At 40.8% G+C, this 22,864-nt stretch overlaps 1 protein-coding gene across 4 annotated transcripts in view; it reads left to right on the top strand.

Moving 5' to 3' along the window:
• The window catches only part of wnt7bb (wingless-type MMTV integration site family, member 7Bb), a 77,852-nt gene that overhangs the window by 27,931 nt on the left and 27,057 nt on the right, over nt 1–22,864 (top strand). For all 4 annotated transcript variants that reach the window (XM_073942608.1, XM_073942606.1, XM_073942607.1 and 1 more), the window contains exon 2: nt 8,433–8,659. In XM_073942608.1, coding sequence (XP_073798709.1) covers nt 8,577–8,659 — 83 coding nt within the window. In that variant the 5' untranslated portion in view covers nt 8,433–8,576. The remainder of the gene's footprint in view (nt 1–8,432; nt 8,660–22,864) is intronic.

Below are 22,864 nucleotides of genomic sequence, written 5' to 3'. Positions count from 1 at the left end.
AGAATCGAAAATGTAATCGAATCGAGGATTTGGAGGATCGTGACACCCTTACACGTGTGATTTACATATTTACTGTATGATTTGTTTATGGGTAAAACAAAGACCATAATTAATTTGGTATTAATTAATTAATTAATACCAAATTAATTATTTGTAGCCTATCGTTTAAACTACCTGACCTGCAGGGTCTTTGTTTTACCCATAAACAAATCATACAGTAAATGAATAAAGGTAAGTTACGCACATAATTACCACCTGTCAATCACTTTTTCTGCGGGACTCGTGAATAGGCAGTGATCTGTGTCGTTATAATGGCGTCGGTAAAAAAGATGCACAACCAACAGGAACCAGCCAACAGTATCTGAGGTGTTCGCTAAAATGACTAAGTACAAGCGAGTGAAAGATTGAAGCAGTCCGCTCGAGCGCATGACAATGTGTGTGCGTCTGTGTCTGTGTGGTCACATGATGTGCGTTTTCAGCGGTAGTGAGGAAGGAGGGCTGCTCAGAAATGCTACACGCCACTGTGGATGTGGATCGTTGTCGTTCTAAAATGCCATTTAAAAACAAAGACACATTAGTGTAAACAGGGCCTGAGTGTGTACTTTTCGCGAGCGGATTTGCAACGGGTGTGGGGCGGAGGATCGCGATGCGCCCATCGTCTATCATCCCAACCGTAATACGTACATAGCAGAGCTTGCAAACTGTGTTTTTTTTTTGTCGACAACACGAACGTTGTCAACATAACTCACTGGAAATCCAAAATGCTTCCACACCGCCGACTTCATTGAAAGAGGAGAGGGTTTAAGCTCTGTCGACGGGTCTCCTGCTTCTGCAGTTCAACAAGCACTTCAACAAGCCTGTTATTTTCCCGCTTGGCAAGCCAAGCTGACGTGACATGGGGGGCAGCATCGACGATTCTATTTTTAGATTCGATAATCGAAGTTGAGCATAAATTTAGATCGATTTCGATTAAAAATCGAAATCGTGACACCCTTAGTAACGTGTCCCAGCGTCAGTACACTGCTTCAGTCTTTTGCTTTCACGCTTGTACTTAGTCATTTTAGTGTAAACCTCAGACACTGTTGGCTGGTTGCTGTTGGTTTTGCACCTTTTTTACCAACCAACTTTGTGGACGCCATTATAACGACACAGAACAGTTTCAGTTTCCTTTATTTATGTCATCCAACACATCACAATAGAATTGTAATGCAGAACGAAATTACGTTGCAACAGACCCAACAAGAACATAAAAAAAATCACTATACAAACACTATAAAATCCTAACATGATAAATAAGCTTTTTTAATTCCATAAAAATATAATTATATAAGATATAACCTATTTTTAAAAAATCTCTCAAGAGAATAACTTAATACTTAAATACCTATTTCATCATTTGTTGTAATATTAACAATTTATGCTAGTTTAACAATTTTATTGATTTATTTTTAACACTGGCTATCAACAATGCTTAAGAAATGGTATTATTCAAAAGTCTTATAATGACAGGATAAAAACTGTAAACCGCACTGATTCATGCCAAAGTCCTGCGGAGAAAGTGATTGACAGGTGGTCATTTGTGTGTAGCTTATCTTTATTTATTTATGATTTGGTTATGGGTAAAACAAAGACCATGCGGGTCAGGTAGTTGAAACATTAGGCTACAAATAATTATTTTTGTTATGCATTTATTAATTATTCATAAATTCAAAATTATTCACTGCCGCCAACGACAACGATGCCATCATCCATCGCAATGTTTCACATTAGACATACTATCAGCCGATAATCACATTTCATGACTCGATCAATCTGGCCAATCTCATGAACCTTTTTGAGTTTACAAGCAGAGGACATATAAGAACTGAAATCTTTTTATATATCAGAACTGAAGGTTCTGTGTTTTCAACATTGCAAGTGCATTAAAACCTGGCTGTAAATATTAGGGAAATAAAAAAGCTAAACAATTATTTATAACTTGAATAATTAGTAATATAGCTTATTGTAATATTCTTATTGCAATAAACAGTAGTTTATGGACCTGTTTTCTTTAAGTAAAGAAGTCATTGATTTATAGGTTTACATTTTAACTTCTTATGCATCAAATATGAGCTCCAAACTTCCTTAAGACATGCTGAATTTTCTTCTATCATTTGCAATGTTTTCAAATTATTTTGTTAGTCATTTTATCTATTCTTTCTGTAAAGCTGCTTCTCACCATTACATGCAACTCAGGCTCATTGTGGAAACGTAGTCCCGCGGACGTTTTTGGAGACTGTGGAATACGTCCCGGCGGGTACGTATGGCTGCAGTTTTTGTTTTTCGCGAATCCGCGAGAGGCCGCTGTTGTGCGCTTTTTGTGCGAGTGCAGTTCGCGCCCGCGCTGTTCTCGCGTGAACCCACCAGAGGCCGTTGTCCGACTGACCGGATGATTGACTGCGCGACCGGCCAATCGGCCAAACCTGCCCTCCTCTTTCCCTGAACCCAACCAATTTTACCGATTGACCCGCCCGCCCGCTCGCTTCCCTAAACCCGAGCAACAGTTTCCAAAAGCCGTCCAAAAAAAGAAAAGCCCTGATTTTTTTTTCTACCGCGTTTTCGGATTTCACCGCGTTCTCACCCTGTTACGAGACTCGTTCACTTAATTTTTGGGATTCTGTTTTTGTCTTACCTGATTGCTGGAACCGCCCCTCCCCGGACTCGAAACCGATCGCCGTGGTCAACTCCTCTCTGCATCTCGAGCCTGCCGACGTACACGTTGAGCTGAGTGGACAAACGGGTTGCAGTGGGGAAGCCCTCCACAAGGAGGTAAGCGGTCGGCCGGCCAGCAAGCGCGAAAGGGAACATCGTCACACCGCCCCGCAGCGTTCGCTTGAAAAAAATAAATGCAGCCGTACGTACCTCCCAGGTCGTATTCCGCTGTCTCCAGAAACGTCCGCGGGACTTCGTTTTCAGAATGAGCTTGGGTTGATTACATGCCCACACTAAATGGTTATAAGAGACATGTTAAAGAAATTATATGCAGCATCTTTCATTTATTCTCTTCGGTAAGGAGAGATCTCAACTTAGGTATCATACTAAAGGCTGATTTATACTTCTGCGTCAAGCGTATGTGTATGGACCTCATACCGCTCATCGTGGCTGACGCCGATGCGCACCTTTTTAAAAAATGTAACTCACGATGCAAAGCACAAGCTCTGTGATTGGTCGACTTGGTAGCGCTGACGAGTGTGGGCGGAGCGAGTGTGTACAAGTGCTGAGTCACGTGAAGGAGCTCCAATTGGAAACTTGTTTTGTGTTTACCTTATGATTAAAGTTGTTGCACGTCCGCCGGTTCCCGCCTCAGAATGAGCGAGTTTGAGCTGAGATGGCTCGGGCATCTGTTTCGGATGCCTCCTGTACACCTACCTATGGAGGTGTTTCAGGCATGTCCCACCGAGAGGAGGCCTTGGGGAAGACACAGGACAGGCTGGAGGGACTATGTCTCTCGGCTGGTCTGGGAACACCTCGGGATCCCCCCTGAGGAGCTGGAGGAAGCTTCTGGGGAGAGGGAAGTCTGGGGTTCTCCCCTAAGACTGCTGCCCTCGTGACCTGGCCCTGGAAAATGAATGAATAAATGAATGAAGCATCAGAATTGGTACTTAGTATCAGCCATTCACCATGACAAAGGATTAGTGCTTGATATCGGCTGTGAAAATCCTGATCAGAGCATCCCTAGTTTGTTTCTTGGTGTTGTGATCCCTGCTCTAAAATATATTCTTTTTAAATGTCTGGGAAAAAAACGAAAAACTTTTTTCACTTGTGAACAATATAATAACATGTGGTTGTGCTGTATTTTATTCTGTTCAGTTGTGCCATGTTTGTGGTGGTGTTCAGTTTTATTCCATCATGTTTAGTATTCGTGTGTTGTTTATTCTATCAGGGCTCGAAATTGCGACCATTTTGGTCGCTTATGCGCCCGAAAATTAATCTATGCGACCTCATAATATATTTGGGCGCATTAGTGCGACTGCAGATAATGGTTGTAGTGCAAAACGTTTTTTGTAAAAACGTGCTGAATCGCTCTTCCCTGCCGCTATATTGGTTTATATAAGCCGTCAATCACTCAAGGTATTCCGCTGTCAGATGACAGGGAAGGAGCTTTTATGACCACGGGAAATGCAAACGGCTGAAGAGTGAAATCTTAAAGCACACAGGTTTGCAAACCCCACCTAAAGTTGAGGCGCAGATGAGAGCGATCATGACGTGTGGTGAATATTGATCCACCAGCTGAGATCACTCGAGTACGTGCTTTTCAGAGAAAGCGCCCGAATCTCGATGTGTTGCATTCACTGCGTGTTCAGAGCAAATGTCCGCTAAAAGTCAAATCTAATACTGTACATATCATCGCCAAAGAAGCTCGCCTTTACTAAGTTTACACTGAAACTGCGGCTCATAACAAAGCGGTATTGCGCCGGTGGTCATCGCAAGAATCATGTTCATAAATTGGGTCGGCTGACTCACCTGCGAACACAGAAAAATGAAGATCATCTCAGACTGAACCTTTAAATTGACACAAACTGAAACCAAAACTTTTAAAGAGTGATAGAAGTGAGACTTTACTTACTTTCTTTTGTCTATTCTTTCTTGAGGTGTATATTATAATTTCTTTTTATTTAGTTACTGATGACTGTTTTGCAGCTTTCAGCCTTGAATTTAATTATTTATTAAAATCATTTGTTTGTTTTGTAGCAGAAATATTATTTATTAAACTGACATGCATATATAAACAGCAGTACAAAATCAATATTTCTCACTGCAATGCTTCATTTTTGTTTGATGCAAACTATACATTTATTTTTCATAAAGTAACAGGCTTTTACAGCAGATAACTCGCATTCATGCACATTCAAGGCAGCATGATGATGACAAATGTAATTCATTGTTACTATTATTGTCATTTTCATCATCATTAATATTTTATAATTATTCGACATTCATTTTGGAATTATTGCACACAAATATCAATGTCATCTCAGCATTAGTTATAGTTGTTATATATCTTTTTTATAATTGTTGTATATCTTGTTGATTCTATTTACATTTGTTTGGATTTTTGGGACTTTCACTCAAATCCTACTCAGTTTTATTCTGTCATATTCAGTTATGCTGCTCGGGTCTATTTAATTGTACTATATATGTATAATTAAAAGTAAATTGAGCTAATTTGTTATTTGAGAAGTGTTTATCAAACTGGTAGCCCTCCACATTAATCGCTACCCAAGAAGTAGCTCTCAGTTTCATAAAGGTTGGTGACCCCTGCTCTATAATATTATGACTTTACTTTCAGTTGTTTTTCTTTTGATTCATTCATGCCATTTATTCTTGTGACATTTTCACTGTTCAGCTCTATAGTTATCTATACTGTTTTATTCTATCCTAGTAATTTTATTATATTTAGTTATAGTTAGTTTACTTTTCAATTGAATTGAAAGGTTATGCATTACCATTTACAGTTCAGTTTTGTTCAGTTGTGTTTTTGTATACAGTGCTGTTCTGTTCTTTTAATATCTATCCTACTTTATTCCATCTTCAGTTGTATTTTCATTTTCAATCAGTTACATACAGTTATACAGTATATTATATTCAGTCCTATTCATTCTATGCTGTATTACAGTCATGTGTTGCCCAATTCTCCTCTATTACTTTCTATGCTCACTTTTGGTTCTATTATATTTGTTTGTATTCAGATGTTCTTATTTTCCTGTTCTTGTCTGGTTATCTTGCTCTATTATTTTGTACTTTATTCAATAGGAGCAGGTAGGGCTGTTCAATTCTATTGTTTTATTCAGCTCTACATTTACAATATTCAATTGGTTATGTTTTTCTTTTCTACTTTGTTTATGTCCTGTTATCTCTATACTGCTATATCCTGGTCTATGTTAATCTATATAACAGAAAGGGACCGGCCTTCTGGCTTATTTTCAATTCGATTATGTTTTTTTTCTCTCCAGTTTTACTCTTATATCATGTTCATTTATGCTTTTGTGGTCTTATGAACTCGGTTGGATTCATCTTTATTGGATTTATTTCTTTTGTTTCTTCTCTATAGTTTCTCCTAATCTATTCTATATTACAGAAATGGCTTGCACTTTTGGCTTATATGTTCTGTTTTATTTAATTATGCTTCTATGTCATGTTAATTTATGCTGTTGTGGTCTATTAAACTCTATTCATGTTTGTTTGCAGCAGCACGAGTTGTCTTCAATGAACCTAAACGAGCACATGTCACTCCGCTGCTCATCCGTTTGCACTGGCTGCCAGTTGCTGCTCGCATCAAATTCAAAGCTCTGATGTTTGCCTACAAAGCGACTTCTGGCCTTGCTCCTTCTTATCTGCTCTCACTTCTGCAGATGTATGTGCCCTCCAGAAACTTGCGTTCTGTGAATGAACGTCGCCTCGTGGTTCCATCCCAAAGAGGGAAGAAATCACTTTCGCGAACGCTCACGCTCAATCTGCCCAGTTGGTGGAATGAACTCCCTAACTGCATCAGAACAGCAGAGTCACTCACTGTCTTCAAGAAACCACTAAAAACTCAACTATTTAGTCTCCACTTCACTTCCTAATCTGCAATTCCCTCTCTGAATATCACACTAACTGTACCAAAAAAATAAATAAAATACTAATACCATCAATACTTCTCTTCTTAGACTTTACAGACCTGAAACTTGCCTATAGCACTTATTCATTGTTGCTCTTAGTTGTGTAAATTGCTTCCTTGTCCTCATTTGTAAGTCGCTTTGGATAAAAGCGTCTGCTAAATGACTAAATGTAATGTAAATGTAAATGTTCATGCTTTTCTTTTCTACTGTTTTTGTCCTGACGTATGCAAAATAATCTAGTTTTTCCTTTTGACATAAGATTATTTTGCTGACCTATGGGCAGATTATTTTGCTGCTTTTAGGGAAGAAGACAATAGGTTTTGCTTTTCTAGAAAATGCTTCTTCTTTTGAAAATATTTCAAGAGTTCACACTTAGCTGGTGATGATCTATCAAAAGCTTGTTTGGCTTGCTGTCCCGGGAGAGAGCCCCGAGCTCAAGGGATCCTCGAGCCCGGGGCTTCCTCCCGTTCGCAGAGTGAGAGGGGAGCTTTAGCTCCGTGTGTCTCAGAACTCCCTGGCTGTGGTAGCTAAGGGAACATGTGAGAAAAGGGGCAAGAAAAGTGCTTGATTGTTATGCATGATGTATATCTTTGGATGGTGGGAGGAAACCGGAGAACCCCGGGAAAACCCACGCGGACACGTGGAGAACATACCAACTCCTCATAGAAACTGCCTGGAACCAGGGCTGGCAGTGTTCTTGCTGTGGCGCTCACAGTGCTAACCACTGGGCCGCCGTGCCGCCTGATCAACGGTAAAGGAGGAGATTTGGGGAGGAAGGGGGGTATAAACTGTGGTTATTTATAGCAGCTTAGGGCTCATATGATTGGAAGATAATGATTAGCTAATACGAGACCGGCCGTGATAAATCAAAAGCACGTGTTCCTCTCGAAATTAGGTTTATAAATAAACCTCACTTAGGTGTTTGGACTAGAAGCAAGACAAAAAAAATCTAAGTACAAGAGTTCACACTTGGATATTGCTTGACGCTATTAGCAGGTTTGGCAGGTTGTCCCGGGAGAAAACCATGAGCTCGGAGATTATTGAGCCCAGGGCTTCTGCCTGGTCAATTAGCATGTAAGGGTGTCCAAAATCAGGTCTCGAGAGCTCCCCTTGGTAAAGGAGAAAAAGGAGGAGATGGGGTGGAAGGGGGGATTTTTCCAAAACTAAGATAAAGCAGTAGGGTGAAATCAGTCTATTTATTGTAGGCTTGGAATAATCTGATTGGATTATAATAATAATAATAATTCATTTTATTTGTAAATGGCGCCTTTCTAGACACCCAAGGTCGCCTTACAATAAGTATCAGCAGACATGCTAAACAAATTAAACATTACTAAAAACAATCATTGACCAAACAAGTTAAAACACAATAGCGAATATAAAAGAACATAAAAAAACATGATAAAAAAAAAGTTAAGTAAAAGCCTGCTTAAAAAGATGGGTCTTTAGACGTGATTTAAAATTGTGAAGACTATCACTGCTCCTAAGATCTAGTGGAAGTGAGTTCCATAGCCGAGGAGACTATTATTATTAATTATTACAGGTTACGGATGAGGGACCAGCTGCGATCAATCATATCATGTGCTTCTCTCGAAATTAGTTTGTAAAAGTTTACTAAGAAGACTTTTTTTGCAGTGTAGTTTTAACTTAATGTGAATTGTTCACTTTTTTAAGCTAGTTTTTCAGTGACTGTTCACTATTTCACTTAATTTACTTCGTTTTTTTTTTGACCAATCGTTTTAGTTTTCGTTAACTAATATAACCTTGGTTTGCGTGTCTTCTGTCCTGCAGGGCTCTTTCCTCAGTGGTGGCTCTCGGTGCGAACATCATCTGCAATAAGATTCCGGGTCTCGCCCCCCGTCAGCGCGCCATCTGCCAGAGCCGGCCGGACGCCATCATCGTGATCGGAGAAGGAGCGCAGCTGGGCATTAACGAATGCCAGTACCAGTTCAGATACGGCCGCTGGAACTGTTCAGCGTTGGGCGAACGCACCGTCTTCGGCCAGGAGCTGCGAGTAGGTCAGTGCTTGCTTTTTGTTTGGGGATCTGGATTATTGATCGATGGACGTCATTGACATTTCTCTTAGTCTCTGTGGCAGCTTCTTCAACCTCTGGTTGATGCAGGTGGACTTGTAATGATTTCAATCTACGAAAAACACAAATTAGTGCTTTAATTGATGTATAATTGATTGCTGAGCTCTTTTAGGCAGATGATTCAGTTTTGTTGGCGATGGTTTAGCTTTGTGACTGAGATTCCTGCACAAACATATCTAGAAAGCAGATAAGCGTCTGGGATAAAGGCTGCTTTGATTGCAGCAGTCTTCTAGCTTTAACAAAAGCTCTGAACTCTTTTCAAAAGCGGCGTTATGAAAGAAGGCAAACCCTGGACACACACACACATGCACACACTTGACCATCAGAGGCTTGCGAAAGCATGTTTGTGTTGGTGTGATTAATATAGTGCTGATGCAGTCAAACTCAATTCACCTCCATTCATTTGATTACACATTGACTGAACACACACACACACACTGAGCTACAGAGATGATATCAGCATTTCCGCATTATATAGTATGTGGGTCAAAGATGAACATCAAAACATTTTTTTAAAAATGTAATACAGCTTTATTTTCCTCCATTTGTTAGACTCCAGATTAAAATTAAAGTCAATATTTTTGACCCAATTTATTTGAAGAAGCTTCGAACGTCCCACATTTGTTTCTAAAATGCTTACTAAACCAATTACTCCTAAAGTAAACTAACGTTTTTGCTGGAAGAGATGCATCTGTGGCCAAAAGTTAACGAGAAATATGTATATCATTTGCATTGAATGCATTGACGGTCACATACTGCACTATAGCTCTGTCTCTGTTGTACTCATGCAGTGGAAATGAGCTTCAAGCGAGCAAACATTTACATTTTCATGGCTTTTGTGTGCATCTGCATTCCTGAGCGTGTTGCTGTGCTCTTTTTTTTACACCGTCATTTCTCCATTTGCTCCTTATTTGCAAGTGTTTTGTCGCTGTTAAACCGCGACTCCAGCTCTGTAAAGCTCCCTGGCTTTGAAATGGTACACTTCTGTGGTGAATCTTTGAACTGAAGGCCTTGTTTACTGTCGTGCAGAATACAGAGCGCAGGAATTCTCCTTTATAAACTGCCTTTATTAGATTTTGCACTGTGTTCTGTTATGCATGTCGAAAAAACGCTCGGTTGTGTTGTTTTCGTTTTTCCCCAACGCAAATCCAATAGATTTTATTTTGCAACATGGTGTCAATTATGTGCCGAATTCATGTTATCCCCAATCAAAAACATCTTTTTAAGACAATATTTTCTCAAAATGTGATGTAAATCAGCAAGTCCTGTTCTCTGTTTATTCTCTCTTATGTGCGTCTGCTGTACAGTCGAAGCGTGTAGATTCATGTAGATCTGGTCCAAGTCTTCATAAATTCACTTGGGAGATCGTTTAATTAACGTTTGCACCTCTTTATCTAATTATTGCATGTCTTTGTTTTAAATTTAGTATTTGTTCGGTTTTGTAAATGGTAAGCTGAAGTTCACAATAAATGCAAAAGAAATTTCCCCCCGGTTCCCCCCCCCCCCAGTCCATACACATGCGCTATAGTGGAAATGAATAAGCTAAATTGGCCTTCAAGAGTTCACACTTAGGTAATGCTTGACTTTAGCCTCTTTCACACATACACACCTTTCCGGAAAATTACCGGCAATTTTCCGGAAAGGTGTGTATGTGTGAACAGGCTCGTTTTGAAAATACCGGTAAATTCGTTCTGGCTATTTTCCGGAAAGAGAAGTTGTAACATTACCGGTAATTTGCCGGAATGCTGCGTTGTGTGAATGCAGAAGGAAGATTGCCGGAAAGAGCAATGAGTGAGACGTGAGACATCTACTTTAGCCAATCAGAACAGTCAAACGCGTTCACGTGTGCGTGGTTTAGGAGAATAAAAGCCTTTGAATATTTTTCCAGACACCTTTAGCTGCTAGATGTTAGTCAGATCACGTTTATATGTTCCTTCTTAATGCTAACTGTGTAAATAATTATCAATAAAATTGTTATGATAATCCGTTGTTTGTTTACCTTCAAGCTTTGCGTGTGCCCGTGAGCGCCCATAGCAGCCAGCACACACACATATCAAGTACATCTCGACATGCGAAAGTGTTTCTCTATGTTTTCATTGGAGTTTTACTCAATACTGATCCATTAACAGAGTTTGTAATGTAGTCAAATGTTTATAAACACAAGCGCAGCCGTTTAGAGGTCATTTCTGGTTAATGATGTCAGAATTTACCGGCATTTTGGGATGGATGTGTGAATGCTCTTGGAAAAATTCCGCAACGTCCTCGCCTGTGTGAACAGCGCTTTTTTTTAATTTACCGGTAAAGTCGTTCCGGAAATTTTCCGGATATTTACTGGTATCACTGTGTGAAAGGGGCTTATGTTAGCAGGTGTGGCATGCTGTGCCGGGATAGAACCTTGAGCTTGGAGATAGATGAGCCCAAGGCTCCCGTCTGGTCAATGAGCACTAGGAGGGATACGAGATCAGGTAGTTCTCGATAACTTTCCAAGTATAGTCCGCCAACTGCGCCAGTGTGTATGTTATTGCATGCTTGTGACTTTAACTTGTGTTACATGTCTTTTGACTGTAGTTGGAAACCTGGGGTTGGGGGGGGAGCCCCACGCGAACTGGGGGAGAACATGAAAACTCCACACAGAGAGTGCCGACTGGCTCAGCTAGTGTTTAAACCAATGGCCTTATTAAGCCGTCGTGTTGCCACTAAGCCGCCGTGTCGCCTGATCCTAGAATTGAGGAGGAGGGAGAAGGGATAGGTGGGGGGGGGGGATCTTCCAAAACGAAGATGAGGAATGAAGCTTAGGCTGGATATTTATATTAAATTTAGAATGATCTGATTGGCTAGCTGGTGATTAATGATATCACGTGCTCTTCTCGAAATTAGTGTGTGAAACTTCACGTAGTGTACGAGTGTGTGAATGCGAGAGTGTATGGGTGTTTCCCATTGCTGGGTTGCAGCTGGAAGGGCATCCATTGCGCAAAACATATGCTGGATAAGTTGTTGGTTCATTCCGCTGTGGTGACCCCTGATTAATAAAGGGACTAAGCCAAAAAGAAAATGATTGAATAAATGAAATATGATTTTATTTATTTAATTTAATCAAAAAATTCATAAATATGTAATCAGATTTATTTATTTCAAATTTTAAGATGTACATTTGTCTGGACTTAATGTAGATCAGTCACTTTTTTCCTTTTACTTGAGACCAAAATTAAACTCAAGTGCTGCCAAAAATAAATAAATGAAAAAAAGTATTTAATCAGGGTGTCATGGTGGCGCATTGGGTAGCACGATCATCTCACAGCAAGAAGGTCGCTGGTTCAAGTCCCGGCTGGGCCAGTTTGCTTTTTTGTATGGAGTTTGCATGTTCTCCCCATGTTGGCGTGGGTTTCCTCCGGGTGCTCCAGTTTCCCCCACAGTCCAAACACATGCACTATATTGGCCGTAGTGTATGTGTGTGACTGAGAGTGTGAAGGAGTGTGTATGAGTGTTTCCAGTACTGGGTTGCAGCTGGAAGGGCATCAGCTGCGTAAAACATATGCTGGATAAGTTAGTGGTTCATTCCGCTGTGGCGACCCCTGATTAATAAAGGGACTAAACTGAAAAGAAATGAATGAATGAAGTATTTAATCAGCCAAATGTTAATCAGCCATAATTATAAGGAACAAATGTCCCCACAAGTATAGTAATACCAGTAACTTTTGAGCTTGTAAGGACATTTTATTTGGTCCCCATGAGGACAACGGCTCATAAATCACACAGGATGAAGTATTTTGACAATGAGAAATTCGAATGTAATGAAAATGACAATTTTTGAGGGTTGAAATGTTTCATTTGAGGGTTGGGTTGGGGGAAGAGGACAGAATATGAAGGATAAAAATAATTATCTCTATGGGAAGTCCCCATATAACATGAAAGTCCAGTGTGTCTTTGTGTTTTAGTGAACAGAAGACTGCTGATTAAATAAATTACATTAAATCAGTAAAATGGGATGACGCGGGGGCGCAGTAGGTAGTGCTGTCGCCTCACAGCAAGGTCACTGGTTCGAGCCTCGGCTGGGTTGGTTGGTATTTCAGTGTGGAGTTTGCATGTTCTCCCCGTGTTGGTGTGGGTTTCCTCCGGGTGCTCCGGTTTCCCCACAGTCCAAAGACATGCAGGTGAATTGGGTAGGCTGAAAAATTTTCCGTGGTGTTTGAGTGTGTATAGATGTTTCCCAGTGATGGGTTGCAGCTGGAAGGGCATCCACTGCGTAAAACAAATGCTGAATAAGTTGGCGGTTCATTCCGCTGTGGCGACCCCTGATTAATAAAGTGACCAAGCTGTAAAAAAAAGAATGAATGAAATCTGTAAGATTCACTCACTATTAAGTCCCTGGTTATCAGGGGTCTCCACCGCGGAATGAACCACCAATTAAACTATAAAACAATTTTTAAAACTCTATTGCCGTTTAGAATGAATTACGTGGCTGACAATAAGTGAATGTGTCATTTTTGTCAACATTATAGCGACTAAAAGCCAACACAAAGCCACAAACACAAAACAGACATGTTATTCTACATATTTGTGTCACTGTCAAAGACGTGGCTCATCTGAAAATGAAAAGCTGAACGTCTACCTTTGTAGTTTTTCAATACTGTGCACTTGCAGTTTACAATGAAGTGCAACGAAGTCTTTCAGTAAATGACGATAAAATCAATGTTTCAGTCAATTCCAGGAATATCTTGATGCATTCAGAACGACTGTACAAACGTCCAGGGATTTTTTCTTTCTCATTGTAAATCCTCCAGATTGAAACCGCTGAATTGTTGGTGCTCGTAAGGAGCCGATCTGGAGATGATGATCAAGTGACCGCAGAGTTAATTCTTTCTCTCTCTCTCTGCGGCGCACATTAATAGCTGGTTATTGAGGATTTCTGAGCCCCTGAAGACTGGATTGAAGGAAGGATTGGGTTTCAGCATCCTCGATTTCAGAGCCTCTGGAAGTCAGTGTGTGCTCTCAGATCTACAGACAGACACCAGCTCTGATCCAAAACGTAGACAGTGATATGAGGAATCAGCTTGCAGATGTAGAGGGCATTGTGTTTTAGGCAAATTATAATGCACTGTGCAACTATACAGTATGCAAATATATTAGCACTGTCGCCTCACAGCAAGAAGGTAGCTGGTTCGAGTCCTGGCTAGGCCAGCTGGCGTTTCTGTGTGGAGTTTGCATGTTCTCCCCGTGTTGGCATGGGTTTCCTATGGGTGCTCTGGTTTCCCCAACAGTTCAAACACATGCGCTGTAGGTGAGTTAGATAAACTAATTTGGCTGTAGTGTATGGTTTCCCAGTACAAGGTTGCAGCTGAAAGGGCATCTGCTGTTAAAACGTGGGATAATTGGGGGTTTACTCCTCTGTGGCCACCTCTGAAATAGAAACTAAGCTAAAGAAAAATGAATAAATACATTTTGTATTTTTTTGTGTGAAATTTTTGCATTCTTTTGCATTTATATATGTTTTAATGTTTGCTTTTAACTCATTTATACAATTTAATTTGCTTATATACTGTATCTAATTGTATTTATTTATTACTATTATTATTATATAATTAAATATAACTGAAAATAATTGCATACATATAATTACATTACAATTTAAGGCTAATCTTCTAATCAATTTAAAATCTTCTAAATATATTCTGATGTTTTGCTAAACACTGTAAGTCATTGAGACAGTGAGAAGATAAGAAATAGATTATTGTGCAAATGTTGGCGAACATTAAAGGGCTGGTCCAGACTTTTTTTTAGGCTTGGTTGTGTTTATAAGATGCTCATGCTTCATTTTTTTTGTTCATATATCCTACTTTGATTATATACAGCTACTCAGCTAACATCAAAACCACTGCTATATGTTCGAGTTCCTCTGAATGCCCATCCTCAAGAGGCTCTGATTGGTCAGCTAACATAACCTGCTGTGATTCATGCATCAGCTCCATGTCACTAGGAAAAGTGTCACGTCTCTAATAGCATGCGCTTTTGCGCATCTGTCAGGGGTGTGTTTCCGAAAACCATCATTAGCCAACTAAGTTCCATCGTTCCATTGTATGCTTTCAACCACACTTCTGGAGCTGTAGTTAGAATCATAGTTCCTGTGTTCTATTCCCAGTTCAGCCGCCTTTCCACTGCACACGACATTTGAACACGACTGTCGGAATACGCCCCCTTGTGGCAGCCGCACAGTTTTTTCAGTGTTGTCGTGCACCGTGGGGGAGAAACTGATTGACACGGTGTCCGAAATAAAGGAGTGCAAAAGCAAGAGCCTTTATTCTCTGTGCGTTTACATAGTTTAATGAATGAATGAATACTAGAAACTCATAGACCGCTAAAATATTGGAGGGAATGCGGAGACAACATTAAAATATATATTTTTATTACTTTCTTACTTACATTTATGAACAGAATTTTTATTTTTTTATTTTGACTTCTTAGATTCAAAAAATAACCAAATAAACTCCTATTTCTTATCTTGCGCGCACGGATCTGCTTGGACAAAACTGGAATACATCATATCCGGTCGGCAGGTCGCATACGGTCTAGTCGCAGGAGTTCAAATATTTCAACTCAATTCGGATCCGAATTTTCCGCATACGGAGATGATCGGAACTCTACGCAGCTCCCGGACTGCTCTCCATTGGAAATGAATGACTTCCGGTCTGTCGCTTGTCGGTTGTTGTGTGCAGTGAAAAGGCGGCTTTATCCCCCCTATGCCATATTCCAGGGGTGGCCAACCCTGTTCCTGGAGATTGACCTACCTGCAGATTTCAGTTGCAACCCATATCAAACACACCTGCCTGTAATTATCACGTGGTGTTCAGGTCCTAATTAATTGGTTCAGGTGTGTTTAATATGGGTTGCAACTGAAATCTGCAGGAAGGTGGCTCTCCAGGAACAGGGTTGACCCCCCCTGCCCTATTCATAGAACCTTCAAACATTTAAACTCGGAATGATTTTTAAAAAGCATTAAGGTCATCTCTCTTATGTGTAATTTGCTTTCAAACTATTTTTGCAGTTTAGTTTTAGCGATTTTCATGTTTGCAATTGTGCTCCCTTCGCAGTGCACTTTGAAAACATTGATGTCATTTTGAACACAGCCGTGGCTCATGCCGAAAGCTTCAGGTGACCTTTTATTTAAACAAAATTTAAACAAAAAACAGCATACCTTAATGCTTTAATTTATAGTGAGTTATTAATTAAGTATCTGTACTGTATATGACATGGGCCTTGCTGTAGGCTTTGCTAAGCTAACTCTATAAAAGATAAAGGCTGCGTCCGAAACCGCATACTTCCATACTATATAGTACGCTAAAATCAGTATGCGAGCCGAGTAGTATGTCTGAATTCATAGAATTCAAAAAACATTATGCAAGAAGTACCCGGATGACTCACTACTTCTGGCGAGATTCTGGAGTGCGCATCCCATGCATGCTGCGCTGTCCCATGATGCCCCGCGAGCGAATTCATGAATGGAAGTAAAGCGACGCAAATGGCGCAGGTAGGTCACATGACTATGTCAAAATGGCAGATGTAGCACATCCGAATTCTATTAAAACTTTTCACATTCATACTGTATAGAACGTACTTTTCTAACGGCCGAGTAGTACGTTTAAATTCAAATGTAGTATCTACTGAGTAGTAGGCGGTTTCGGACGCAGCCAAAGTCTCCCTTCGCATTGAACTTTGAGCGTCTCACATTCAGAGATTTGTTTATGTTCACACAGCTACATTACACATCAACTAAAGTTTCAAATATGAGGTTGTAGTGGACCACCTCTTTAAAAATGTCTGTACATTTGGGCTGAAATAGATCCAGCTCTCATCTATCTTTGTCTAAAGAGGCCAAATTAACCCATTACTCCTCTTATTTGCTAATTAGGGTTCATTTAAAAGGCATCAGCATTCATGTTCAATTTTGCCTGAATATCAGACAGAAAAGGCTGCAGTTTTGTGTGTTTCTGTAATGAAGACTGGTAATGAATCAGTCCACGTTTTCAGGAAAAGTTTGCGTTTATGGGTAGGATTGGGGGAAGAGGACAGAATATTCATTCATTCATTTTCTTTTCGGCTCAGTCCCTTTATTAATCAGGGGTCACCACAGCGGAATAAACCGCCAACTTATCTAGCATATATTTTTACACAGCGGATGCCCTTCCAGCTGCAACCCATCTCTGTTTACACTACGGACAATTTAGCCTACCCAATTCACCTGTACCGCATGCGTTTGGACTGTGGGGGAAACCGGAGTACCCAGAGAAAACCCACGCGAACACGGGGAGAACATGCAAACTCCACACAGAAACGGCAACTGATCACGCTGAGGCTCGAACCAGAGACCTTCTTGCTGTGAGGCGACAGCACTACCTACTGCACCACCACAAAATTATGTCTATGGGAAGTCCACATAAAACATGAAAGTCTAGTGTGTGTGTGTTTTAGTGAGCAGAAAGCAGTGCTGACTCAGCAGACTCTCCCTCTCTGTGTGTGTGTGTGTGTGTGTGTGTGTGTATCTGGATGGAAACAGGAAGTGCGGTCGTTAGTCACTATCAGATCATCCCTGGCTTCTGATTGGTCGCATTGGACAGACTTTCACCCTTATCATGGACACTTTAAATATAAAGCTTCTCGTTTTCATGCGTGCTGAGATGCGTGTGTGTGATAACGCTCTCTTTGATCACAGATCTTTTAGATCATTCAAATGTTCCTCTTCTGCACAATAGAGCTTTCTGAGGCGTATCTGGATGCAGTTTTGATTAAAGACCTGCTTTACATACAGAATCTAGAAATGAGCCCTTCAAGCAGATCATTGGCGAACTCGTTCCGACTGTTCATTTAACTCATCAGTTCAGTAAATCTGCTATGTTTAGGTTCATGGTTTGCTTTGTGTTCGCATTTGTGCTGGAGTTTGTTCATAACAACACAATCACACACTCAGCATTTCATTTATGACATTTATGTCTGTATTTAAAGTGATCTAATGTCATCTTTTTATTAGCTTCGGTCAGTGCTGTGATAATACCTTATACCATTATAAAACAGGTCTTGCAATTGCGATCGTTTTGGTCGCACATGCGCGCCAAATTTTATCCATGCAACCTCTAAATATATTTGGGAGCATTTGTGCGAGTGCATATAATTGTTGTCGTGCGACCAGTTTTCACAGCAAAATGTTCCCCACATGTGCGGAATTAGGAGGCATTCACGCATTAAGCATCTATGCACCTAAAAACGCCAAACGCAGCACTCAGGAATGGTTTAAAACATGTCAACTTGCTGCTGCCACCTTTAAGCTCTTCTTATTGGCCCACTGCGCTAGAACAGAACGCGAATGGATCGGTATCAGCTGTCAATCACTCAGTTCCGATACAAGAGAATGAACGCAACACTGACCGATGTAGTTTTAGAAACCACCTAAAGTTACAAATAATGACACGTCTGATTAGTGCATACCTGTCAAAATATGTGAAATATGGGATGTGAAAATAAGGCATATGCATCCACCCCCCCCCCAAAAAAAAAAAAATCCCCAAATTACTAAATATTAGGGGTGTCAAATTTGTTTTTTTTTCGGTGCACCGCGATGCAGACAATTCGGTATCAGTTCAGTAATAATCATAACCGGTTATTATGTACTGACGTCATTTACCTCATATGCGCTCTGTCGCGAGGGAGGTGAGCACGGGTATTTACAACACTCAGCCAACTCAGGGCCGGCCCGTGGCATAGGCACCATAGGCAAATGCTGAGGGCGCTGTATATCCAGGGGGGTGCCAGAAATGAGCGCGCTTCAGTTGGTTTTGTTTTCGATATTCCTGACACACATTCAGTAATAGACGGCAATAACTCAAAAACCTCTTACCCTAAAAAGATCTAAAGTGTGTTTCCTACAAAAAGACAAAGCTGGTTATGTTTCACAGCCGTCTTTTTTTTCGCTCAACATTACGAGCACTGCTCCGTTTAAGCCCTCGCAATTTGCACTGAGAGGAGCTCTCAGTAAGGGACCGTCGGAAAAGTGCTTCCTTTTTTCGTTTTTTTTTTTGTTTAGTTTTTCTGCTCCGCTCTGCGCGAGCTCTCCCTGTTGTGAGGGCTTTAGTGTGTGTGTGTGTGTGTGTGTTTGTTTGGTGCTGTCTATGTTTGTGTATGTGTTTGAATGAGAGACAGTGTGGTGCTGTGTGTCTGTGTTTATACAGACAGCTTGTTATAGCCTCCCCCCTAAAATATAACACTGTATATAGAAAGCATCGTCAATGCACCGTGATAACGAATTGAACCGAATCGAAGGCATGATAATCGTAACCGAACCGAACCGTGAGAACAGTATAGGTTCACACCTCTACTAAATATGTTCATCTGGAGCTGTTCCGTTGTAAATAAACAGTTAAATGGTCAGTAATATGTTTTTTCAAAAATTATTATTAATAAAAGAAAAAAGCTTATTAAAATGAATAGCTATTATAATGAAATAGAATCAAGCTGTCAATCTCATTAGCCGTTTCTCCCCTGTATATAACGTACACATTCTGATTAAAGAGCAACGAATGAATCTCTTATTTATTAAGATTTTTTAAATTACATTAAATAACAGGTGTCACTTTAAAAATGCACACATCTAACATTATAATAAAAGCATTCGACTGCTTTCCTAACTGTTTATGCTAATTTAAGACAAAATTAGTTGTGTCTGAAAAAAAAACCCACCAAGATCGACATGTTCATATGTTATTATTATTAATTATGTATATTTGTCTTTTTAAACAAGCACCCAAAACCCAGACTTTCACTCTGCTTTGAATCGCGTGTACAGAATCCGTTTGGTAAACAGCGTCTGTTTATCAGTATGGAGCGCGTCAGCTGATAGTCATGCACCTCTATTTGACTGTTTTGATGATTTCATAGGAGCAGCGATGGCACCTGTAATGAAAAGGAAACACGCTGTTTTTATATTTATTTATAAGTGTTTTCTTTCCTAAACAAAGCGAAAGCACAGAACAGACTCACATTTAAGAGCAAGTGGCGTCCCCTGGTGGTTCGGCGGTATGTTTTGCGTATAGGGAGGCTCAGCTCTTCAGAGAAAGACTGAAAATACGGGAGAAATATGGGAAAATACCGTCCCAGGATGATAGTGGGATAGAACTGTAAAACACAGGAGAGTCCCAGGAAAAACGGGAGGGTTGACAGGTATGGATTAGTGATTGTGTGCTGAATGTCAATCCTGCATTTACACTTTTCGAAGAGTGGATAAAAGACTTCCAGCGTTTAAAGTCTGCTATGAACGTGACTAAGGGTGCTTTCACATCTGTAGATCGCTTCATCTGGTCCGGACCAAGGGTAATAAATGATACATTGTTGCATTTTCTGCCGTCTTTGGGTCGTTTTCACACCACACTGCTGGCTTTGGTCCGAACCAGTTAAAAACGAACCAAAATGCAGTCATCTGACAAAATCCACATCTCTCATTGGCCAGATGTTGTTGAACATATTTCCTAAACTGCTTATTGATTGGTCAGAATTCACGTGCAGGAAAATGCCAGTGAACTCCCGCAAGTAAACAAAACCGGCAGACACAAAATGTCGCTTTTACTCCGGAGGGACGACTGCGCTGACCGATTCTGCTTTAGACAAACTATACATTTGGAGAATGAAGCGCGGCTGGAAAACAGTGTTTAATGCGTCGCTCGTCACTTCAGGAGGAGACGTGAATTAATTTAGCTAAACTGCGACACGCTCATCTTGCGGAAATATTACCAATGATCCATTAGGTAATGTTTTCCCCTCTCTATCTCTGTTGGTAAAGCGATGTCAACTAATATTTTTCCTCCATATCCCATAATGCACAGCGCATCGGCCTACGGCAGCTGGATTAGTCCAAAAGGCGCAGTACTTTTTGCGGTTGGACCTGTTTTAGTGCGGATCATATTCTCACCACAAACGAACCGCTCCAGGGTTCTTTTTGAAAGCCTAACGAGACCACCTCTTCAAGCAGGTCTCGGTACACTTATTTGGTCCGCTTTTGGTGCGCACTCGAGTACGATTGCTGCATTCACACCTGCCCAAACGAACCGCACCAAGAGGGAAAACGAACTCTAGTGCGATTCAATCCAACTAAATAAAGCAGGTGTGAAAGCACCCTTAAGCATTCCCTGTAAAGCCGGCGGGACAGAGTTTTCAGGGAACAGTGTTTGCACGAGATGTTCTAATGTTATTTCATTCTTCATTTAATAAGATGAAACTAATATTGCAGCTCATGAAAAGACCGTTACTGCTATTAAGATGACATATGCAAATAATAAGTCAAATGTCAATATCATCTGTCCAATATCAGACAGCACCAGGCCCGTGCAGAGACTGTGGGGTAGTTGTTGTTGTTGTCGTCACGCGCACGTTCTAATCAGCGGTGTTGTCGCGCGCCTACTGAAGGGTGGGAGGGGGGTTGTGTCGTGGGGGCACTTTTGATCATTTTGGAAGGACACTTTCTATCCAAGACTAAAAAGGGCATGTGCACTGCACCGGTTGAGCCCTATGTGTGCACGTGCCTGGACAGCACCCGTGAGAACAGCATACAGCAAGCAGTGTGTACAGGGCAGCCAGTGAGCGCATGCTAATTTTTATTTGTTAGTTGTGATTAGAGCGTTAATATAGAATCTGTTCATATAAAGCTTGTAGTAACGGTGCTCATCATTTTTGGTGGGTGCGACTAAATTTTGTGAAGTTTATTTATAAACAAATTTCGAGAGGATCACGTGCTTATGATTGTTCACAGCTGTTCCAACTTTAGCTAATGACTAGGGATGTCACGGTATTGTAAATACCGTCGTACCGCAATATTAATTTTTTTCGATATTACCGAAGTCGCATGACTCGGTAAAACTATAGGTCTTCTGAGAAAATTTGCTCAGGCGAATGAAGCGAACGGGAGGTAGCGGAAACTACAATTCCCATCAGCCCATGCTTGACCATCATCCCTTGCGGTCTGTTGTCACTACAGATCCAGTAATGCGGAAATGGAGTGTGCTGCAAGAAGCGGGGATGAAAAAGAGCTGGAAAACTCTAAAGCGGGTGTTGTCGCCGCGCGCGTACTGAATAGCGGTGTTGTCGCGCGAGTTCTTATTAGCTGTGTTGTCGCGCGAGTTCTTATCAGCTGTGTTGTCGCGCGAGTTCTTATCAGCTGTGTTGTCGCGCGCGTACTGAATAGCGGTGTTGTCAGCACACTGTTCAGATTGATGCAGACATGAGACCTCTATCTTACTCATGGTTTGTCCTCTCAAGTGGGGGAAAGACAATGCACAACGTTACCCACTGCTGTCAACCTGGGCCAAGTCATATCTCTCTGTCCCAGAAACCTCAGTCCCAAATGAGAGGTTTTTTTTCTGTTGCAGGGGACATTGTAAATACCCAGAGATACCAGCTTTTACCAGATTATAGTTATATGATAATTTTCCTTAAAACCCATCTCTATCTAAGTGAGTGTGTGATTAAATGTTGAATGTGATGAGTTTTCAACAATACTAAATTGAAACTTTATTTTTTTACATGGTTTAATATTTTTTTGTTATTAAAATTGAAGTTCCTGTTTCAAAGCTTACAGATAGATGGCTAATTTGTATGTCATTGACACTTTTGGCACTTTTTTGGAGTATTTTCATAAGTTTTGTTTTTTCCTGTAAATGATTCAATAAATACCGTACCGTGACATTCATACCGAGGTATTACCGTACCGTGAAATTCTGATACCGTTACATCCCTACTAATGACTGATTATCCTATCAGACGATCCTTAACTTACTATAAATAACCAGACTTTTCTCATCTCAATATCTTCGTCTTGAAGAAACGCCCCCACCCAACCCTACTTTCCCTCCTTTCAAACGGGCGTCACGGTGGCCAGCGATTAGCGCTGTTGCCTCACAGCAAGAATGCCCCTGGTTTAATTCCTTTCCAAACCAGACGGCATTTCTGTGCGGAGTTTGCTCGTTCTCCCCGTGGTCGCGTGGGTTTTCCCCGGGTCCTCCGGTTCCTCCCACAGTTCAAAAACAAGCACTCTAAACCATTAATCCAAATACATTAGCTAAACTCTGAGTACACCTTTCAGCATCTATATCTGACACT

Source organism: Danio rerio, chromosome 25 (assembly GCF_049306965.1).
Source record: "Danio rerio strain Tuebingen ecotype United States chromosome 25, GRCz12tu, whole genome shotgun sequence".
Classification (NCBI taxonomy): domain Eukaryota; kingdom Metazoa; phylum Chordata; class Actinopteri; order Cypriniformes; family Danionidae; genus Danio; species Danio rerio.
The sequence above is the reverse complement of the archived record's forward strand: the minus strand, read 5'-3'. Positions and strand labels throughout refer to the sequence as shown.